The sequence below is a fragment of the Boleophthalmus pectinirostris genome, unplaced genomic scaffold (genome assembly GCF_026225935.1).
Source record: "Boleophthalmus pectinirostris isolate CB_2022bp ecotype Guang Dong unplaced genomic scaffold, ASM2622593v1 HiC_scaffold_10, whole genome shotgun sequence".
Classification (NCBI taxonomy): Eukaryota; Metazoa; Chordata; class Actinopteri; order Gobiiformes; family Gobiidae; genus Boleophthalmus; species Boleophthalmus pectinirostris.
Genome location: NW_026570971.1, coordinates 9,931,340 through 9,948,766, shown reverse-complemented (window position 1 = coordinate 9,948,766; position 17,427 = coordinate 9,931,340). Strand labels below are relative to the sequence as shown.

General features: G+C 37.3%; 1 protein-coding gene across 1 annotated transcript; it reads left to right on the top strand.

Moving 5' to 3' along the window:
* Window positions 1-1,452: 1,452 nt before the first annotated feature.
* pttg1ipa (PTTG1 interacting protein a) lies at window positions 1,453-16,682 on the top strand. The gene is made up of 7 exons (XM_020917572.2): window positions 1,453-1,648; window positions 2,335-2,387; window positions 2,685-2,793; window positions 9,323-9,425; window positions 12,916-12,981; window positions 15,118-15,164; window positions 16,325-16,682. The coding sequence occupies exons 1-7, from the start codon at window positions 1,579-1,581 to the stop codon at window positions 16,360-16,362; spliced, it is 486 nt and encodes a 161-aa protein (XP_020773231.1). The 5' UTR covers window positions 1,453-1,578; the 3' UTR covers window positions 16,363-16,682.
* The last annotated feature ends 745 nt before the right edge of the window (window positions 16,683-17,427 follow it).

Here is a 17,427-nt window from a genome sequence, read left to right as displayed (position 1 = left end):
CAGCTAGAAAAGTACAATTTCTTCTTAAATGTAAATGTAAATGAGTAAATACAACTGAGTACAACCCATTTTTGAGGTTACAAGCGCTTTTCACAACTTTCAAAACCCAGAGCAGCCATCATGGTAATACTAACAACAACTAGCAAGCTAATGTGCACTTCCTGAGCTTTATAATCCCATGCAGAAATCGGACACAGCTGACTTATTCTGACTTCAAGAGCTGCTTTTACAATATATCTGTACTGTGATGAGACACATTTTTGCAAACACGTGTAAAAACTGGAACAGACCCTTTAAATTTCTGTAACAATACCTAAAAATTTTACTTAAAAAAAAAAAAAGAACTTTGTTTTACCTTACTTTTTTCAATTTACTTAAAGCCTGTAGCAACTCAAATGTCCAAAACTGAGCTCAAAAAACAAAAACTTTCTAAAACTTTCTAAAACTGTGTGAGCCAGGGAGTCAGAAAAACAGCCACCCAGTCTGTTCTTATCATTTGCAAAAAAGTGATGAAGAGTAACCACAATTCAGATAAGAGTATTTCAATAAAAACATGACTAAAATATGGCAAAGTATGCCGCTAGAAAAGTACAATTTCTTCTCAAATGTAAACTTAAATGAGTAAAAACAACCGAGTACTGCCCATTTTTGAGGTTATAAGCGCTTTTCACAACTTTCAAAGCCCAGAGCGGCCATCATGGTAATACTAACAACAACTAGCAAGCTAACATGCACTTCCTGAGCTTTATAATCTCATGCAGAAATCGGCAAGACACATTTTAGAAAACACGTGTAAAAAAATGGAACAGACCCTTTCAATTTCTGTAACAATACCTAAAAAATTTTACTCTTTTTAAAAAAATTTTTTTACTTTGTTTTAGCTTACTTTTTTCAGTTTACTTAAAGCCTGTAGCATCTCAGATGGAAATACGACTCAAGTATGACAAAGTATGCAGCTAGAAAATAACTATTTATTCTAAAATGTAAATGTAAATGAGTAAAAACAACCGAGTACTACCCATTTTTGAGTTTGATGCCACACTGTGAAACATATAAAGCAATAACATCTCTTCAGATCCGAGCAGTTCACGTGTCCTCCACTAGAAAAGTTAAGTGTTGCACCTTTAATGTAACCAGTAAACGTTAAAAAAAAAAGTGTTACCTAAAGCAATTTCCAAGTGTTGGGTTCTTGACGAGCCGCAGGCGGCGGAGTGGGCCCTCGTTCATCTTCCACTCTGTCCAACATCGTGCTCCTTCTCAGAGAAAGAGAGAGATATGTGCGTGTTGTTTTTATTTATACATGGCTTTACAAATATATGCTTTAATAAATTATTGAAAGCCAAACTCTTTGTGTGCGTGTAATTTACTGGAATGGCTTTGATAATGAGCGCACGCCACGCCCCGCTGTCTGATCCCGTGCGTAACAGGTGTGCGTAAAGACTTTTGGCGAACTGCGGGGCTGTTCCGCTCATTTCGAGGGAGGACGAGATTGGAGGAAGACGCAGGGACGTTTTTCACTTTATTTTCTTGATTTGAAACAACAACACGTCGAAGTAGTTGTTTAGAAATAATTACACCATGAAGGATTTGCGGATTTTACTCCCTGCCCTCCTTTTAATCCTCGGTTTTGGTCTGGCCCAGGCACAAAGTAAGTAATGCGAGGAGAACGTGCACGTCATACTGTAATTGACTACTAATTTGTCTTTTTGTCAAGTATTCGTGTTTAAATAATCAGAATAACATAGCAATTTGAAAAAGTTTGAATCAAATTTAAAAATCTGACCAAACTGAAATGAAAACGATTAAATTTTTTCTTGTTTTTTGGCTTCCTTGTACATCTGTGATTAATAGTCAAGTCTATGTTCGTAAAAGTTGTTGTTCTGATATAAAATGGTTAAAATATATTGCAAATTTTAAGAGAAAGTACTTAAAATTCGTATAATGATCTAATAATGAGGAAGTCGTTGCGTCTGATCTCAGCTATTTTCTTTCACACATTTTTCAAACGACATTTGTAATTCTCTTTCAGCTCACACATTTAACTGTTTGTCAAACCGAGCTTTCTGATAAGAGGTTAAACATGCTGATAATAATAGGACTTAAAGAAAGAGACTTTTGTTTACTTTCCCTGAGAGCGATCTCTATGGAAAAACCTCCCAGAAGGATTAAAAGTTGCATTAGTAACACCAAAATCCCAGCAACGAGGCCACAACGTCAAATTAACCCCTTCTTTTCATCATTATTGAACCAGAAATGTTCTCTTCAAATGTGATTTTTCAAGTTGATTTCAAGATTTGCTTAACTATTTGACTAATAATGTTGATGTTTTTTCAGCCTGTGAGTCTAAAAACGGAACCAGCTGCGATGAATGCCTTAAAAATGTCTCTGTGAGTACATTTTAACGTACTTTTTATGCATTTGTGTTCACGGAAAAGTACAAGTTGCTCAAGTTGGTGAAAAAAAAGCAGGCCTCTAGCTCCTCCTCCTCCTCCATCCTGCACCTGTTCTTCTGGTTTGGAGACTACCTGATCCGCCACCCCCTTTCCCTCTCGCCTTTTCTCTTTTCTCCCTTTCTCCTATCTCTTTCTCTTTGTTTTCTCTCTTTCTGTGGCCTGAATCCTTTCTCTGTTTTCATAACAATAACAATAAGATGTAATAATAATGTTACGTATGTATTTTGGCAGTGTCTCTGGTGCATCCCGACCAAGTCCTGTATCACGTACCCTGTCAGGACCATCCTCCCGCCTCACGCCGTCTGCCCGCTGAACGAAGCTCGCTGGGGGCTCTGCTGGAGTGAGTATTCGCACCTCATGACCCAGATTATGCTATTTTCTGATCTGTGCTGCCCTACAAAGCAAAAACTGAGAAAAATGGCTTCAAAGTTTTGATGTTGTTCCTCAGAGCTGCATTAATGATCGATATTATCACGATATGCATCTCACGGTACAGTATTTATTGTGATATTTTGATAATCTAGTTGTAGATGGGACACGTTTTTGCTTTTAAAATACCTTGACAAGATTTTGGTGTGAATTATTTCTGTCATAATCCCAAGAATTCAAGTAAAAAACGCATCTCTTCATGTTTTCTGCGCTGAAATGAATCATGGGATATGTAGTTTTTGATTTTCATAAGCTGTTACTACTATAAAAACATGCATTTAAGCAAAGGAACTTGTGATTCGATATGTTGTGACAGCCCACGGTATTATTGTGACACTTCTGACGATACGATATCACGATATTTCAGTTATTGTTACATCCCTAATAATAATAATAATGTTGTGTAATGAATCACAGTTTCAGCAGGTACTTAAAGTCAAAGTTATTGGTATCGGAACTGAAAAGATGGATTGTTGCATCCCTAATTTTTGGTATTTATCTGCAAAAAGGTAGATTAAACTCATGATTCACAAGTTAAATTAGTCTTTATATAAAGTTCTAGTACTTTTCTCTTCATAAATAGTAGTTTGGGGCAGATGCACAGAGCAAAGCAAAGGAACTTGTGATTCGATATATTGTGACGATACGATATCACGAAATTTCGGTTATTGTTACATCCCTAGTGTTGGTGTTGCCATCAGAAACATTCAGTATTTTCTAGTTTAAGTCTTGAATAAGAAATAGTGAAAGTGTCAAGTCTGTATTTTCACTCATTTCAGAATTAGAGAACAAAACGTGTTGCAGTATCCGAGAGTTGTGTAAAAACTCTCCAGTAAAACCACAGAAAAGTGAAGTGAAGTGTCTGTGTCTGTGTTTAAGTTGGGCTCTGCAGTTAAAAGTTAAATGTTTCCTTTGATTTACTTAGTTGCTGCACATTTCATATCAAGATTTCTCAAAAACAAGACAGAGTTGAGCCATAAAACTTTGTCAAGATTGAATTAGTACCAAAAAAAACCTTCATAACACTGGTTTTATTTGGTGACAAAGTACCCAGTTTAGTACAGTACAGTTTTTCTTTCTAGGACACTATGTTATAATGTTGTTTCCTCATCACAAACACACCTAGAGTTGTGTTTAATATGTTTAACACGCAAACCTTGCATATTTAGGCTTCTTATCTCGGTCATGTGGTAATACAGGAAGTGCTCCACTGTGTTTTTAAACTCCATACACCTTCACTAGAATAATTTAGATGATTTCAGCCCTAGAATTGACAATCTTAACTTGAAAACTATTGCTTCATGACATCACAAAATGAAACAGAACATTTAAAAGGATTACTCAAATGTGCGAATGAAACAAAACACAACTCCAGGTCTGGGTCTGTTTTAAAACTCACAAGAATCCATTTTGTGTAATATAGGGCATTTTTAACTCATGCACATTACATTTAAAACTATTATTAGTCAATCTTCGGAGATCAAAATTATTCAAATGACTGTAAATGCTGTTACACCCCTCACCCAGATTCTCTTAAGAAATACAGTATTTTTCATGGAAAGTAGTAGGGATGTAACAATAACCAAAATATTGTGATATCGTATCGTCAAAAGTTTCACAACAATATCATGGACCATCACAATTTATCGAATTACAAGTTCCTTTGCTTAAATGCATGGTTTTATAGTGGCAACAGCTTATAAACATTAGAAACTACATATCCCATGATTCATTTTAGCGCAGACAACATGAAGAAATATGTTTTTTACTTGAATTCTTGGGATTATGATGGAAATAATTCACACCAAAATCTTGTCAGGGTATTTTAAAAGCAAAAAAGCGTCCTATCTACAATTACATCTCCAAAACATCGCAATAAATATCGTACAGAGATTTGGATATTGTTACATCCCTAGAAAGTAGAAGTGGGTAGAGGGTGGATGACATTGACAAAAACTAATATATATAGATTGATATATCTGTAAATAAATATGCTTTTGTTTCTTTTTTCTTTTTGTTTTTGGCTGAAATCTTTTTTGGCTGCGATGCGACTTAACTACTACTCTGTATTAACTTTCTGGGTTGTATTTACTTTGTTGATGTGTTTCGGTGACAGTTTTGAGGATGGCCCGCAGCTAACAGCCGAAACATGTCCACAAAGTAAACATATCTCCTACTGTATTGTCTTTAAAACAACCCAGAAAGTTAATATACAGTATAAAAAAGAAGACAAAAAGGACGTTTTTTGACTACTTTGTATTACTTGAGGATTAAGGTATAGAGGATTTTCAAGGAACGAGAAATCCAGCGACTGTTTGTCCTTTTTCAAATGTTGCGCATGCGTGAAACCACCCCCCCTCCCCTACAGCTCCCTACGTAGAAACGCCTTCTCCCGCCTCCTCACTACGCCAGAAACAGGTTTGTTTACAGCCGGTGAGCTGCACATGACTTGTAAACAACTAACTACAGTGTTGGTTAGGCAAGGCGGAGAAGTGAGGAGCGGGGGGAGCGGGTCGGACATTTCGTTCGCGGACGAGAAGTGAGGAGCAGGGAGAAGAGCGGAGCAGGGAGAGAGGAGAGAGGAGAGAGGAGAGGGGAGCGGTGCGCGGAGATTCCGTGCCCGTAGAAGTGAGGAGAAGGGGGAAGAGCGGAACGGGCAGCGGGGACAGGAGTAGGAAAGGGGAGCAGAGAAGGTTGCGCGGAGATTCAGTGCGAATGAACTAGCTACAACACGCAGCAGCAAGCGGACTCTTTCTTTGCCTTGAAAATTACGTTTTCAGACATAGGATATCGCTTTCGTGTCCTGAAAAACGTTTGACTAGCTCTTGAAAATAAAGTACGTTTTCATAATAAGCAGAAGTTACCTGTCCAGGAGTAATTTGGCGACCAATGCGTCAGTCTTTAGACCCTGCGTCTGCTTCAGTCGCGCCATCGCTGGAATGAATCTACAAGAATCACCTTAGTTTGGCTTCGCTGCTTTTCCCCTTGTCTTCTTCTTTCAGCGACCTCAAAAACGGACTTTCTTTTGCGGCTAACTGCTCCTGGATTCTTGTCTGCCATTGCAACAAACTTTGTGCTAACTGCGAGGAAGATATAGGTCAAAAAAAGCCGCTAAAGAACTGTTGCATTGGTGGAGTAAACAGCGTCTGTGCGTCTTGCGTCTGTGGACTGCGTGACAGGCGTACGTAAACCACGTACCGGCGGCGCGCAGGCAGGTCAGTTACGCTAGAAACGTAGGGAGTTTGATTGATAGCTGTCAGCTAACAGATAACGAGGCCGTGTCGTTATCTATTGGCAAATGTTTAGCTGGCCCCACCACGTCCAGAGTTGATGAATTTTTATTCTCTTTTTTTGGTCATCATAATTACAAGGCTACTGCACCTCTATAATGCTATCATTGACAACTTGAAACAAAAAAAACAAAAAAAAATCCTCCATACAACCTTTAAGTAACATCCAAATGTGAAAATTACTGTAAAATTACTCACACGAACTGTCAGGAGTGTCTTTTTATATCCTTATTTGGAAGGGAACTACATCTTTTTTTTAATTTATTTTTTTTACCAGTTTTAATTTTAAATCCGCTCTTTTTTTGCAGCATTTATTACCACAAATGATCAACTCCATATTCAAATTGGGTGGGACATTTTTTGAACGTCTGCTGTGTTTACTCACTTAATTGGCCTCCTCCATTAACTCATGTAACAACAAAACTACAAAAACAAACATGACACGCAAGCATATTATTTCTTTTAAAGTGAATGTTATTTTTTAAGTTACAATTTACAGGATATGTGGGCTTCAGATTGTTGGAAATCTAGGATCGTTGCCATAGTGATTTACAAATGTTCCATATAAAACTGTAGTAAACTGAAACCCACGGACAGGCTGTAGGAACTAGGTGTACTTTTCTGTGTTATCGCTCATCTGAAACACACGGCAGTCTGTAGTCTATAGAATTCCTATCGATATGTAGTACCAGAGGTGGGAACTTGCAAGTTGTGATTTGGACTCGAGGCAGACTTGATAAAATGTACTTAGACTTGGGACTTGGCTCGGACTTGAGGCCTGTGACTTTGGAAAACTTGAGAAGCACTTTTAAATCTGAATTCTTTCTATTGTGATCATAATGAAGACCACAATAAGATCCTGTCAAGACATGTAAAAAGAAAAAAAATAACTAAATTAATTGATCTAACTTTTGTATACTCTATAAATACTCATATATAAATATACCGTGACTTTTTCAGTACAGTTTAGTTTAAAATTCATATAAATTGCAAAAATCTAAATCTAAATATTTGGTACTTTGGTTTAAAGACTTGAAATAACTTGAAGTTCAAAGCAGACGACTTGGACTTGCCTGTGTTTAGCTTGGGACTTGACTTGGATTTGAGGCCTGTGACTTGACTGAATTCTTTCTATTCTGACTGTAATGATTCACACTTAGATCCTGTCAAAACTAAATTAATTTCTACAACTTTTATATAGTCTATAAATATACTCTCATATACTATGATTTTTTTTAAGCACAATTTAGTTTAAAATTCATATAAATTTAAAAAATCAAAGCTATATTTGGTACTTTGATTTGAGCTTCAAATCATTTCAAGTCTTTAAACCAGACGACTTGGACTTGACTTGGATTTATGGGCCAGTGACTCGAGACTGGATTGTACTTGCCTGTGTTTGACTTGGGACTTGACTTGGACTTGAGGTCAAAGACTTGAGACCTGCAAAACAAAGACTTGGTGCCACTGCTGGGTAGTACAAGTACTTTGGTATTACATTTAAACAAATATCACGGGTATTCATTATTTACAAAGTTGTTTACTTGGAGCTGTTTAATGCCACACTGGGGAACATTCCAGGCCAAGCAATAACATCTCCATGGAGACGAGCGGCTGAAAAGATATAATGTACCTTTTATCATTCCTGTTGCACAGAGATAGGAATAAACACGGTGAAAGTAGGACAGAATAAAGGCACAGGTGTCAGTCATTGTGGTAACTGTATAATTGCAATGTTTTCCATCACAATTGTCACAACACAAACATTACACTGATGCTCGGCCACTCCTCAACCATAAAAGGCCTATCAAAAGTGAACTAGACTAGAATTCAGGACGGCGAGACTAATCAGCCAAATCGAGATCACAATTTGAATGGGCGTAATTAGCAAATCAAAGGCAGCAATTTTTGAAGTACCATCAATTCCTCCACAAACCACAAAATATTCTGGTTTATTCTGCGCAACAACAGCTAAACCTGTAGTTAGAGATCGACCAATATGGGTTTTTTCATGGTCGATGGCGAATCCAGAGCAACTGATGGGTGATAAACTCAGATATTTTCTATTTTTAGTTTGCCATAAACTCCTCTGCTATGGCTGGGTATAATGAAGCCGCCGATATGATATGTACCTCGATACAATACATATTTCAGTGAGCTAGCATATACAGTGAGCTTTCGATTTGATACGATTCGTTACGATATATTTCAGATCGATTCAATATGGCTAAATCATGGCTGTGATATTAAGTCTTTGTTAAACCACTTCTTGTGCAAAGTTAATATGAAACACACACATTTTAATCATCAAAACAGCGAAAATGTCAAATGTGTCGCATAAACAAGTTTACTGTAGCGCTGTAACAAAATAATTTGGTAAAATATACCAAAAAATACTCTTGGCGATATATCGATACAGCAGCCCACAATATCACTACTGTATCATCATAATAAATGATACGGTTTATCGATAATTCAATATTTTTGCACAACCCTATCCTCTGCAGTCCCTTTTTAACAAAAAAATCTGAGATAACTGCTCAAAATGTGACTCTATAGCTATTTGCATTAAAGTGTTGAGCGATTAAAGCTTTGTGTGGTAGCAGCAGATCAGCCAAAACAAAATATAATGTGCTGGAGAGACCCAAAGCCGATATGTGAAAAAGTGCAAACACTGGTTCGTTATATCGGCCTGTCTCTAGTTTAGATCTGTACAGGAGTGGACTCGTGATCTGTACGTTCTGGAAAAGTCCAGAACAGACATCTGAATGGGGGCTGCACTGGTCCTCAAGTTTTAATGTGGGCCGAATTGGTGGGGGAAAAGTCCAGGGCCGTTTTTCGGTCCCAGTCCACCCCTGGATCTGTACAAACATGTTCCATAGTGTCCTTATGCCCTGTTTCTGTGTCCTCATGGGGTTTTTATTCATTGTCAATTTTGCCAATTCTTCTGGGCTTGTTTAAAATGTGAACTTTGAACCAAATCCTATTATAAAAACACAAAAATCGCAAGTGGATATTTTTCCTCAAATCGTCCAGCCCAATCAGAATTGCAGTACAACTCTCTATCGGACATTCTCAAAAACAGAGCGACAGTGATTGAGTATCTGGAGCCTTGATAATTGATAGAGCTGTTCTGTTTTGCGTTTGCAGTGAACTTCCAGATCCTGATCATCACCCTCTCCGTCGTGGGAGGAGTCATCATCATCGCATTCGTCATCTGCATGTTCTGCTGCTGCAAGTGTGAGAACATCGGGTAAGTCCACACACTTTTCCATCCACTGCCCCTGTCTTAGCAAGGACACCTCCAGTTCATTGTTGACATTTCTCTGTGGTTTGCTCTGGCGTCATCGAACTATTACAGAACATTACCCGGAAACTCGTCTCACAGAAGCGTCGTGCTGTTTTCTTCTCATTTCATGTTTGAGATTGAGAATGTTTGCCTTGCGACCAAATCAGGAATCGGAGTACACTAGATGATTTGCAAGAACTCCGGAAATTGTAGACTGTGCACTGGCCAATCAGTGAAGAGCTGTGAAGCCATGATGTCTCAAACTCAAGCGCCTGTCTGGGTCCTTTTTGTGGTACAGCACAACAGTAAACAAAGCGGTCAAGATGGATGTAGACGAAGCCATACATTCTGTGTTGGCAACGATTCCCGAGATCGAGAATTTAAAGCCGGAACAAAGAGAATGTTCAGTAAATTTTATCAAGGGGAAAGACGTTATTGCCCTTCTTCCTACGGGATTTGGCACATTACATACATCACGACCAAATAGCAGCGATTGGTTAAATAAAAAAGTACCTGCCGGCCGTCGAGTGAACGAATCCTAATGCTGCGAGGTCAGACGGTTTCCACAAAGTGAAACCGGCTGATGAATCACGTTTCTGTACCAGCTTAATTTTTTATTTCATTTCATTTAAATGTCCTATATTACAGAAAATTGACTCCTTCCCTTGACTTGTGAGCTTTAGAATGTTGTTACCATTTTAGGTGTGAGGCTCGTGCTGCTCTTTCTGATTGGATAATCGTCTTGAAAACCGTGACACCAAACTAGCGTAAACAACATGTCCATTGTTTTGGTAATTAAGACCAAATTAACATCACAATTGTTACCAGCAAGAACTGTGTTGTATTTGAACACAGTATTTAACTTGCATTTAGGGGACACGCAATTTCGACAGATTTCAACAGATTCAAGACTCCAAATTGACTTTATTTTTCATTCATAAAGTATAAAACGACATCAACAGTGTCACAACATCATCAAACATACAAAAAATGAACGAAAAGGAGCAGAAAGAAGCGTTATCTTATGTTATCTGCCCCATTTTCCCTTTTCAAGACAAAACATCGACACTGATAGTCACTTTAAAACATTTCAGATCAGTACGTTTCAGCTCAGTCACAATCATCAAATCAATTGGAAACAGAAATCTTAATTTTTATGCACAACAACTTAGTTTCTTTTTTCATACATACACATTACAATGGATTTTACTGTAAGATGTTTGGAAAAAGTTAAACAAATTATAGAACACAAATTAATAAGAGAATACATCTAGATGAAGAAAATTGGGTCATTTTCTCAGTTTTCTCAAATTTTGTCAGAGCCTAAATGAAGTCGTCATCCGCATGTTTCCAAACGTCTTCTGGTTTTGTGACGTGAACGTGAATAGAGCCTATTGCAGATCAACACGCCCACTCTGGACTTACTTCATTCTTCAGTTTTATTTTCTTAATCAGTCATGCATGTAGGATTTGGCAGCATCAGGTAGCCATTTTAAAACAAATGAAAAAAAAATCTCCCAACTCGTGATGTGCGGCTCTTAAATCAACATTGCGATTTAAAATGTTCTAATTATAACATCCAGAGGTGTCGTGTGATGGATTATAACTATAGAGCAAACACAAGCACAATGTTTTCTTTAAATCCACCTTACTGAGAATGAATGCTGATGACTAATTGGAGGTGTGGTTGGAAAAGTGTAAAAGATTGAGGACAGAGCTGCAGCCAAGACAATATTTGAGTATGTATCAGTATTACTAAAACGGCGTACGTCACAGGAATGAGATCGCAATTCAGTTTTTATCAACATTGCCCAGCCCTGCCCAGAAATATAAAAGATACAAGCCACTGTGTAAAATCATTAGTATGGACTTATTTTACAGAAGTGTGTATGAGAGGTTCTGATGATTCTCTGATTTTGACTTAATCTGAAAATTTAAAACCTGTTGTGAATATAAATTATAGTTTTAGGCCAATCCAGAATTAATTTGTGAAGGAAAGTTGAAAAATATGTTGAAAATGATAGGAAGTAGATGGTTCCATGTTGATAACATCACACTAGGGAGAATTCTTATCCAAAAGTTCAGCGTAATTTACACGCAAGAAACACATTTTTTTCCAATAACAATTTTTTCAAAAGGAGCGCTTCTTGAACCTCCAGAGGATAATACACAGTAGATGGAACTCAGTGGTGCTCTTTGGGAAGGGAAGTCGATGTAAAGGCAATCACTGGTTAAAATAAAATGCCTTTATTAATTTACAGCATGTCTTAATGGACAACTTACAAAGTCCTGATGCGTTTCAGCCTCTGGCATCCTCAGGGGACAAACATTTTTTCCAATAGTTTAAACATTGCTTCAACAAAATAAAAATGTTTTTTAGGGATGGGACAAAATTTCATTCCACAAGATCTCGTGAGATTAGATTACCACAAAATAAAACCACAAGAATAAAAAAGATCTTCTTTCCTCATATTTTTACATTTGCCTCCAATAAAAAAGGTTAACTTTGTATTGAGTAATGTAGTTCCAAAAAATTGTGTTATAATGAGGGCAAAACTATCAAATTAAATGAATAATTTTTAAGACGAAATTGTGAACTAAAATTGTACACATTATTCTTGAGAAATCATGTTAAAATGTCTTGTTATCTCGTTCTCGTGGACCAAATCTCATGACACATCTCGCCTCATAGAAACTGTGTCTCTTCCCTAAGGTTTTCTTATATTTTTATTTATCAAATAATAATTCCTGTCCACATAAGAGAAGTTTTGGCCTTTTGGTAACAGTTGGGGAATTCCCTAGCGTGACGTCATGATTTCCAACCAAGGAGTAAAATTTGAAACCTTTAAAAAATTGTAAAGTGTTTTGTAAAATGTCATAGGCACTTTAAACTGCCTCAAAAACAGCCCAAGCTTTGTATATTTTCATGATTCATTTTCTTGCATGTTAAACACTTAGTTTCAGGAAGAAGAAATGGGTTAAACTGGCCAAACTATGCAGACAGAAATATGTAGAGATTATGTTGATTATCCGCGCTTTCCTCCAGCACGGCTCCTCCCATCGTCATGTGTTTACCAAATATCACACCTCTCATCTGTAATCTCATCCTCTCATCCTCCTTTTGTTTATCCCTCCCTCCCTTCTGCACAATACAGCTTTCTTAATCCACTTATCATATTTAGCGTGTGGTTGTTGCTCACATAAACGGTGACTTATTCTCTAAATAAAAGCACAGAGTTGTATATGAACGTAGTTGAATGCTCATTGTTTAAATTCTCGGAGAACAATGACTCAGATCCACCCATTTGCTTAACAAAGTGGAGCTCTCTGCTGCTTTGTATGTCCACCCCGGTCGGCCATCTTGTGCGAAATGCGATTGTGTAACGTAATTTAGGCCGATTAAATGACATTCAAGACAATGTTACAAAAGTGTGGTTGATTTCATGTTTTCCAGGTCAGCGAGATTTGACGCAAAGATGGCAAGACAAGCCAACAAGCTGAGGACCAAACAAGAAGAGAGGTAAATTCATGTTTTTATGTTTTTTATCTGTGACTTGTATAAATCCAGATAGTATTAAAGCAGGGAGATGATGACAGCATGTTGCATTCCCATAATTCTTTATAGATTTTTGTAGTTCATCTGAATTTAATTATATCTTGACACCCAAATACACAGTAATTGATACTAAAACTAGTATCTCTTTGAACAAAAAACATCTTGATCATAACAGAACACAAGGTAATATTAAAAATCCTATATTACACAAAATGGACTTTAATTTGTTGAGGGGTGTAGCAATAACCGCAATATTGTGATATCGTATCGTCAAAGGTCTCAGTAATATCATGGACCATCACAATATATCGAATCACAAGAGTCTTTGCTTAAATTAAGAGTTATGATGTAGAAATAGCTAAAAGAACAGAGGGAACTACATAGACCATGATTCTTTGCTCCATTTCAGTGCAGACTACAAGAAGAAATAACAGTTCTAAGCACGTTTAAGATCTAGTTATTTGGATTAAGTCTTGTAAAGGCATTTTAAGAGGGAAAAGTCGCATATTCACTACTTTGTAAGTCTCCACAAAATATCGCAATAAATATCGAACCATGACGGCATCGTATCGTGAGAGTTGGATGTTGTCGCACCCCTATGTAATATCGGTTCCACCTTGTGATGTCACAAAGCTGTAGTTTTCAGGTGAGCAACTTCTTTTAACCTTTTGTTCAGTAGAGTTTGGTAATTCCCAGAGGTGGGGACTTGTAAATTGTGACTTGGACTCGAGTCAGACTTGAGTCACTATTTTTAGGACTTGAGACTTGACTTGATAAAATAGACTAAAACTTGGGGCTCATCTTGGGCTTGAAGGTCGATGACTTGGGACTTGACTCTGACTTGAGGCCTGTGACTTGAGGAGACTTGATGCTTCTCCTAAAAAAATATATATATGTTTTTTAAAAATACTTTTCTCTTTACAGTTGATAAATGCGGCACCATATTTTACAGGAATAAACTGAAACATGTCCCTCCCACTTCTGTTTGGTACTTTGGTTGTAACTGAAGTACTGTGATACTCAAATGTACTATAGTAATATGCAGTAATATACAGTACAATACAGTAAAACAGATCAGAACAACATCCTTCCATTTTAGTGCAGACTACATGACAAAATAACTGTTATTAAGCACTTAAGCATTAAATCAGTCAATCAAACTTTATTTATAGAGCACTTTTCATATAAAAAAAAGCAACACAAAGCTGTCTGTGCTGACCGTAATGATTCACACTAAAATCTTGTCAAGACATTTAAAAAGGAAAAATAAATTAGCATTTCTACAACTCTTACATAAATACTCATATATAAATACACCATGACTTTTAAAGTACAATTTAGTTTAAAAGTCTTATAAATTGCAAAAATCTAAACTGTATTTGGTACTTTTTTGGTTTAAAGACTTGAAATGACTTGAAGCTCAAATCAGATGACTTGGGACTTGACTGAGAATTGAGGTCAAAGACTTGAGACTTGAGACTTGCAAAACAACGACTTGGTCCCACCTCTGGTAATTCCATACTGAAGTCATCCAAATGATTCTAGTGAAGGTGTGTGGAGATTAAAAACGCAGTGGAGCATTTCCTGTATTACCACATGACATCACAATGTGGAACATAGTATTTCCCGTTTGAGAAAAGAGCTCAGCCTAAATATGCAGGATTTTTGCGTTAAACATGTGTGAATGAAACAACGATTGATGAGGAAACAACATTACAACATTGTTCATAAAATGGCATAATGCAGTCCCTTTAAAGATCTGTTTTGTAAATTGCTGTAGTTTGTATAAAAAACTGTTATTGACATTGTGGTATCCAAATTTGTATTACGGAGCAAATTCAAGTGTTAAATCTTCATATCGTGACAACCATTTGAAAACAAACCGAATGCCATTAAACATGTAACACATGACCCAGCAGACACCTGTACATAGTTGTGTGTATGATCCATATCACAGAGGAACAGTGAGCGGGTCAGACGCTCGCGTCACACACAGACCCATCTGCCCAAACAGGTTTATCAGGTCTGTGGCTGTGTTTAGCCTGCACTCACTTATAATTAGTCACAATGTTTCTCATAAGGCAATATTTGTTTTCACAGGAAGGCGGAGATGAAGGAGAGACACGACGAAATCAGGAAGAAATATGGTAAGGGCACTCTGTATTTAATTTTAATTGTAATTTTAGGTCATGGAAATGTTACGTCCCCAAAAAGAATGACCGGTCTTCATTGACCTGGCATGTGGTAGACCATTTTGGCACATATACATTTTTTGGAGACTGATCTTGACCTACTACTTAGCCAACCTTAATCCTAACACACATTTTGACTTTAAAACCATGAGCTAATATGGAAAGATTTATTTAACTGGACCTGATTTAGTTATTTATTTCCCCCCCCATGAGAGGACTACAGTTCCCACATTAATTAATCATTGCATTTATATAGCACCTTTCAAGATACCCAAAGTGCTTTACAGTTCATTGCTCATTCATTCAGCACTCAGCCACAGCTGCCCTGGGGCAGACTGACGGAAGCGAGGCTGCCAATCTGCGCAATCGGCCTTTCTGACCACCACCATCACTCATGCTCACACCTCTTTCATACTAGGCAATGTAGGTGAAGTGTCTTGCCTAAGGACACAACGACAGTTTTAGCCCCTGGCGCCCCACTGTGGCACCTGGAATTCCCAGTGTCTCCCATCCAAATACTAACCAGGCCTGGCCCTGCTTAGCTTCTGAAATCTGACGGATCAGGCTGGTATGGCCACAATTTTTATATTATTAGTAGTAGTATATTGGTATATTATTATAATTTATATTATTAGTCCTACACAGATTACATTCAAACTCACAAACTTTACTACTGAAAATATTTACTGTGTATTTTAAGGTGTGGGGGGGTCCAAGACCTTCTCTCCACGGAGGCCTGACAATGAAAATGTCTGTAGTTAAATAAATACAAGATTATACAGGTTTATAGCGCACACAATTATGGCGAAGCAATAACATTTCAGGAGATGAGCAGGTGATGGACTCTGCACCTCAAAAGTTAGATAATACAGCTCAATCATTTCCCAAATGGTTTAATCCAGAACATCTTTAACAGCATGACAGAAATAATCATGTGCACATAGATGGTCTCATGCAGAAATTCTCCTAGGTGATATCAAAATAACTTTAATTTTGAGCATATTTCTATAATTAGAAAACCATTATGCTTGTTCGTGGAGTGGATTAAGATTTCTTTATTGTAGCTTACATTATTTTTGGGATTCTAATAACATCCTCTTGTCTTCTCCCTTCAGGTCTGAGTGGACAGAACCCCTACTCCAAGTTTGCCTGAGACGCCCGCTGCCCCTCTGGATGTGGACCTGTGTAAATGAATACATTTTAGCTGAACAATTAGAACAAGAAGCCCTTTGGTCATTAGACAGAGTTCACGTTCTGTTCTGATCAGAGGCGTGTGCACCAGTAACATGTGTCTTTCAGATTGTAAATAAAAGGCCTACATAACACAGTACGTTTTACTGCTGTGAATACTGCTGCTTACCTTTAAGAAATCACGATCCTTTTTCATGCTTTGATTTTTCTAATGTGTATCTTATTGTTTTAAATATCTCTGCCACGTGTATTTTAGTAGGAATAAATTATTTGGGGAAAAAAAAAAAACCTGCCTGTTCCTTTGTTTGGATTTGTGTTAAATTTAGTCATAACATTTTTATCGAACTAAAAACGGTTTACAACTCAAATCGGACAGGATCAATAGCGCTCAATGCTTTTTGGTATATAAAAGTTAAAATAAAAATAAATCACACAAAACTGAGAACAAACATAACAGCCTGCAGAGGTACATAATTATATCCAGTGTTGGGAAGGTTACTTTTAACATGTATTCCCCTACAGATTACATACACCAAAATGTAGTTCGTAACGTAATCCATTAAATTACTTAAAGTAATCTGAATACTTTGGATTACTTGGTTTGCTGTAGAAAAGCAAAGACCAGGATATCGTAACATAAGTTTTGTCTGATAAAAGAAAATAAAAAGCCCAGACTTTACTGAACCGTATTAAAAATGTTATTGATAGAAGAGTAGGAGACACGTCCACGCAGCATGGTTTAGTCCTGTTAAATCCTGTTTTAGACCTGGTTTAGTCTTGGTTTAGTCCTAGTTTAGACCTGGTTTAGTCCTGGTTTAGACCTGGTTTTAGACCTGGTTTAGACCAGGTTTAAACCTGGTTTGGACCTGGGTTTTCCACCTGGTTTTAGACCTGCGTTTAGACCTGGTATAGTGTCCGGCAATGAGTGGAATTTACCAAAAAAATAAAAAGGGGGAAAAAGTGAATAGCCCAAAATGTGAAAACAGGAAAATACCGCCGTGTAATCCATTTATTTCAACAAAGTAAC

Excerpts from the sequence above, each read along its gene's own strand:
- pttg1ipa (XM_020917572.2), top strand. The coding sequence starts at position 1,579 with ATGAAGGATTTGCGGATTTTACTCCCTGCCCTCCTTTTAATCCTCGGT. Across the intron at positions 2,388-2,684 it reads AATGCCTTAAAAATGTCTCT|TGTCTCTGGTGCATCCCGAC; the intron begins GTGAGTACATTT and ends GTATTTTGGCAG. Across the intron at positions 12,982-15,117 it reads AGGACCAAACAAGAAGAGAG|GAAGGCGGAGATGAAGGAGA; the intron begins GTAAATTCATGT and ends TTGTTTTCACAG.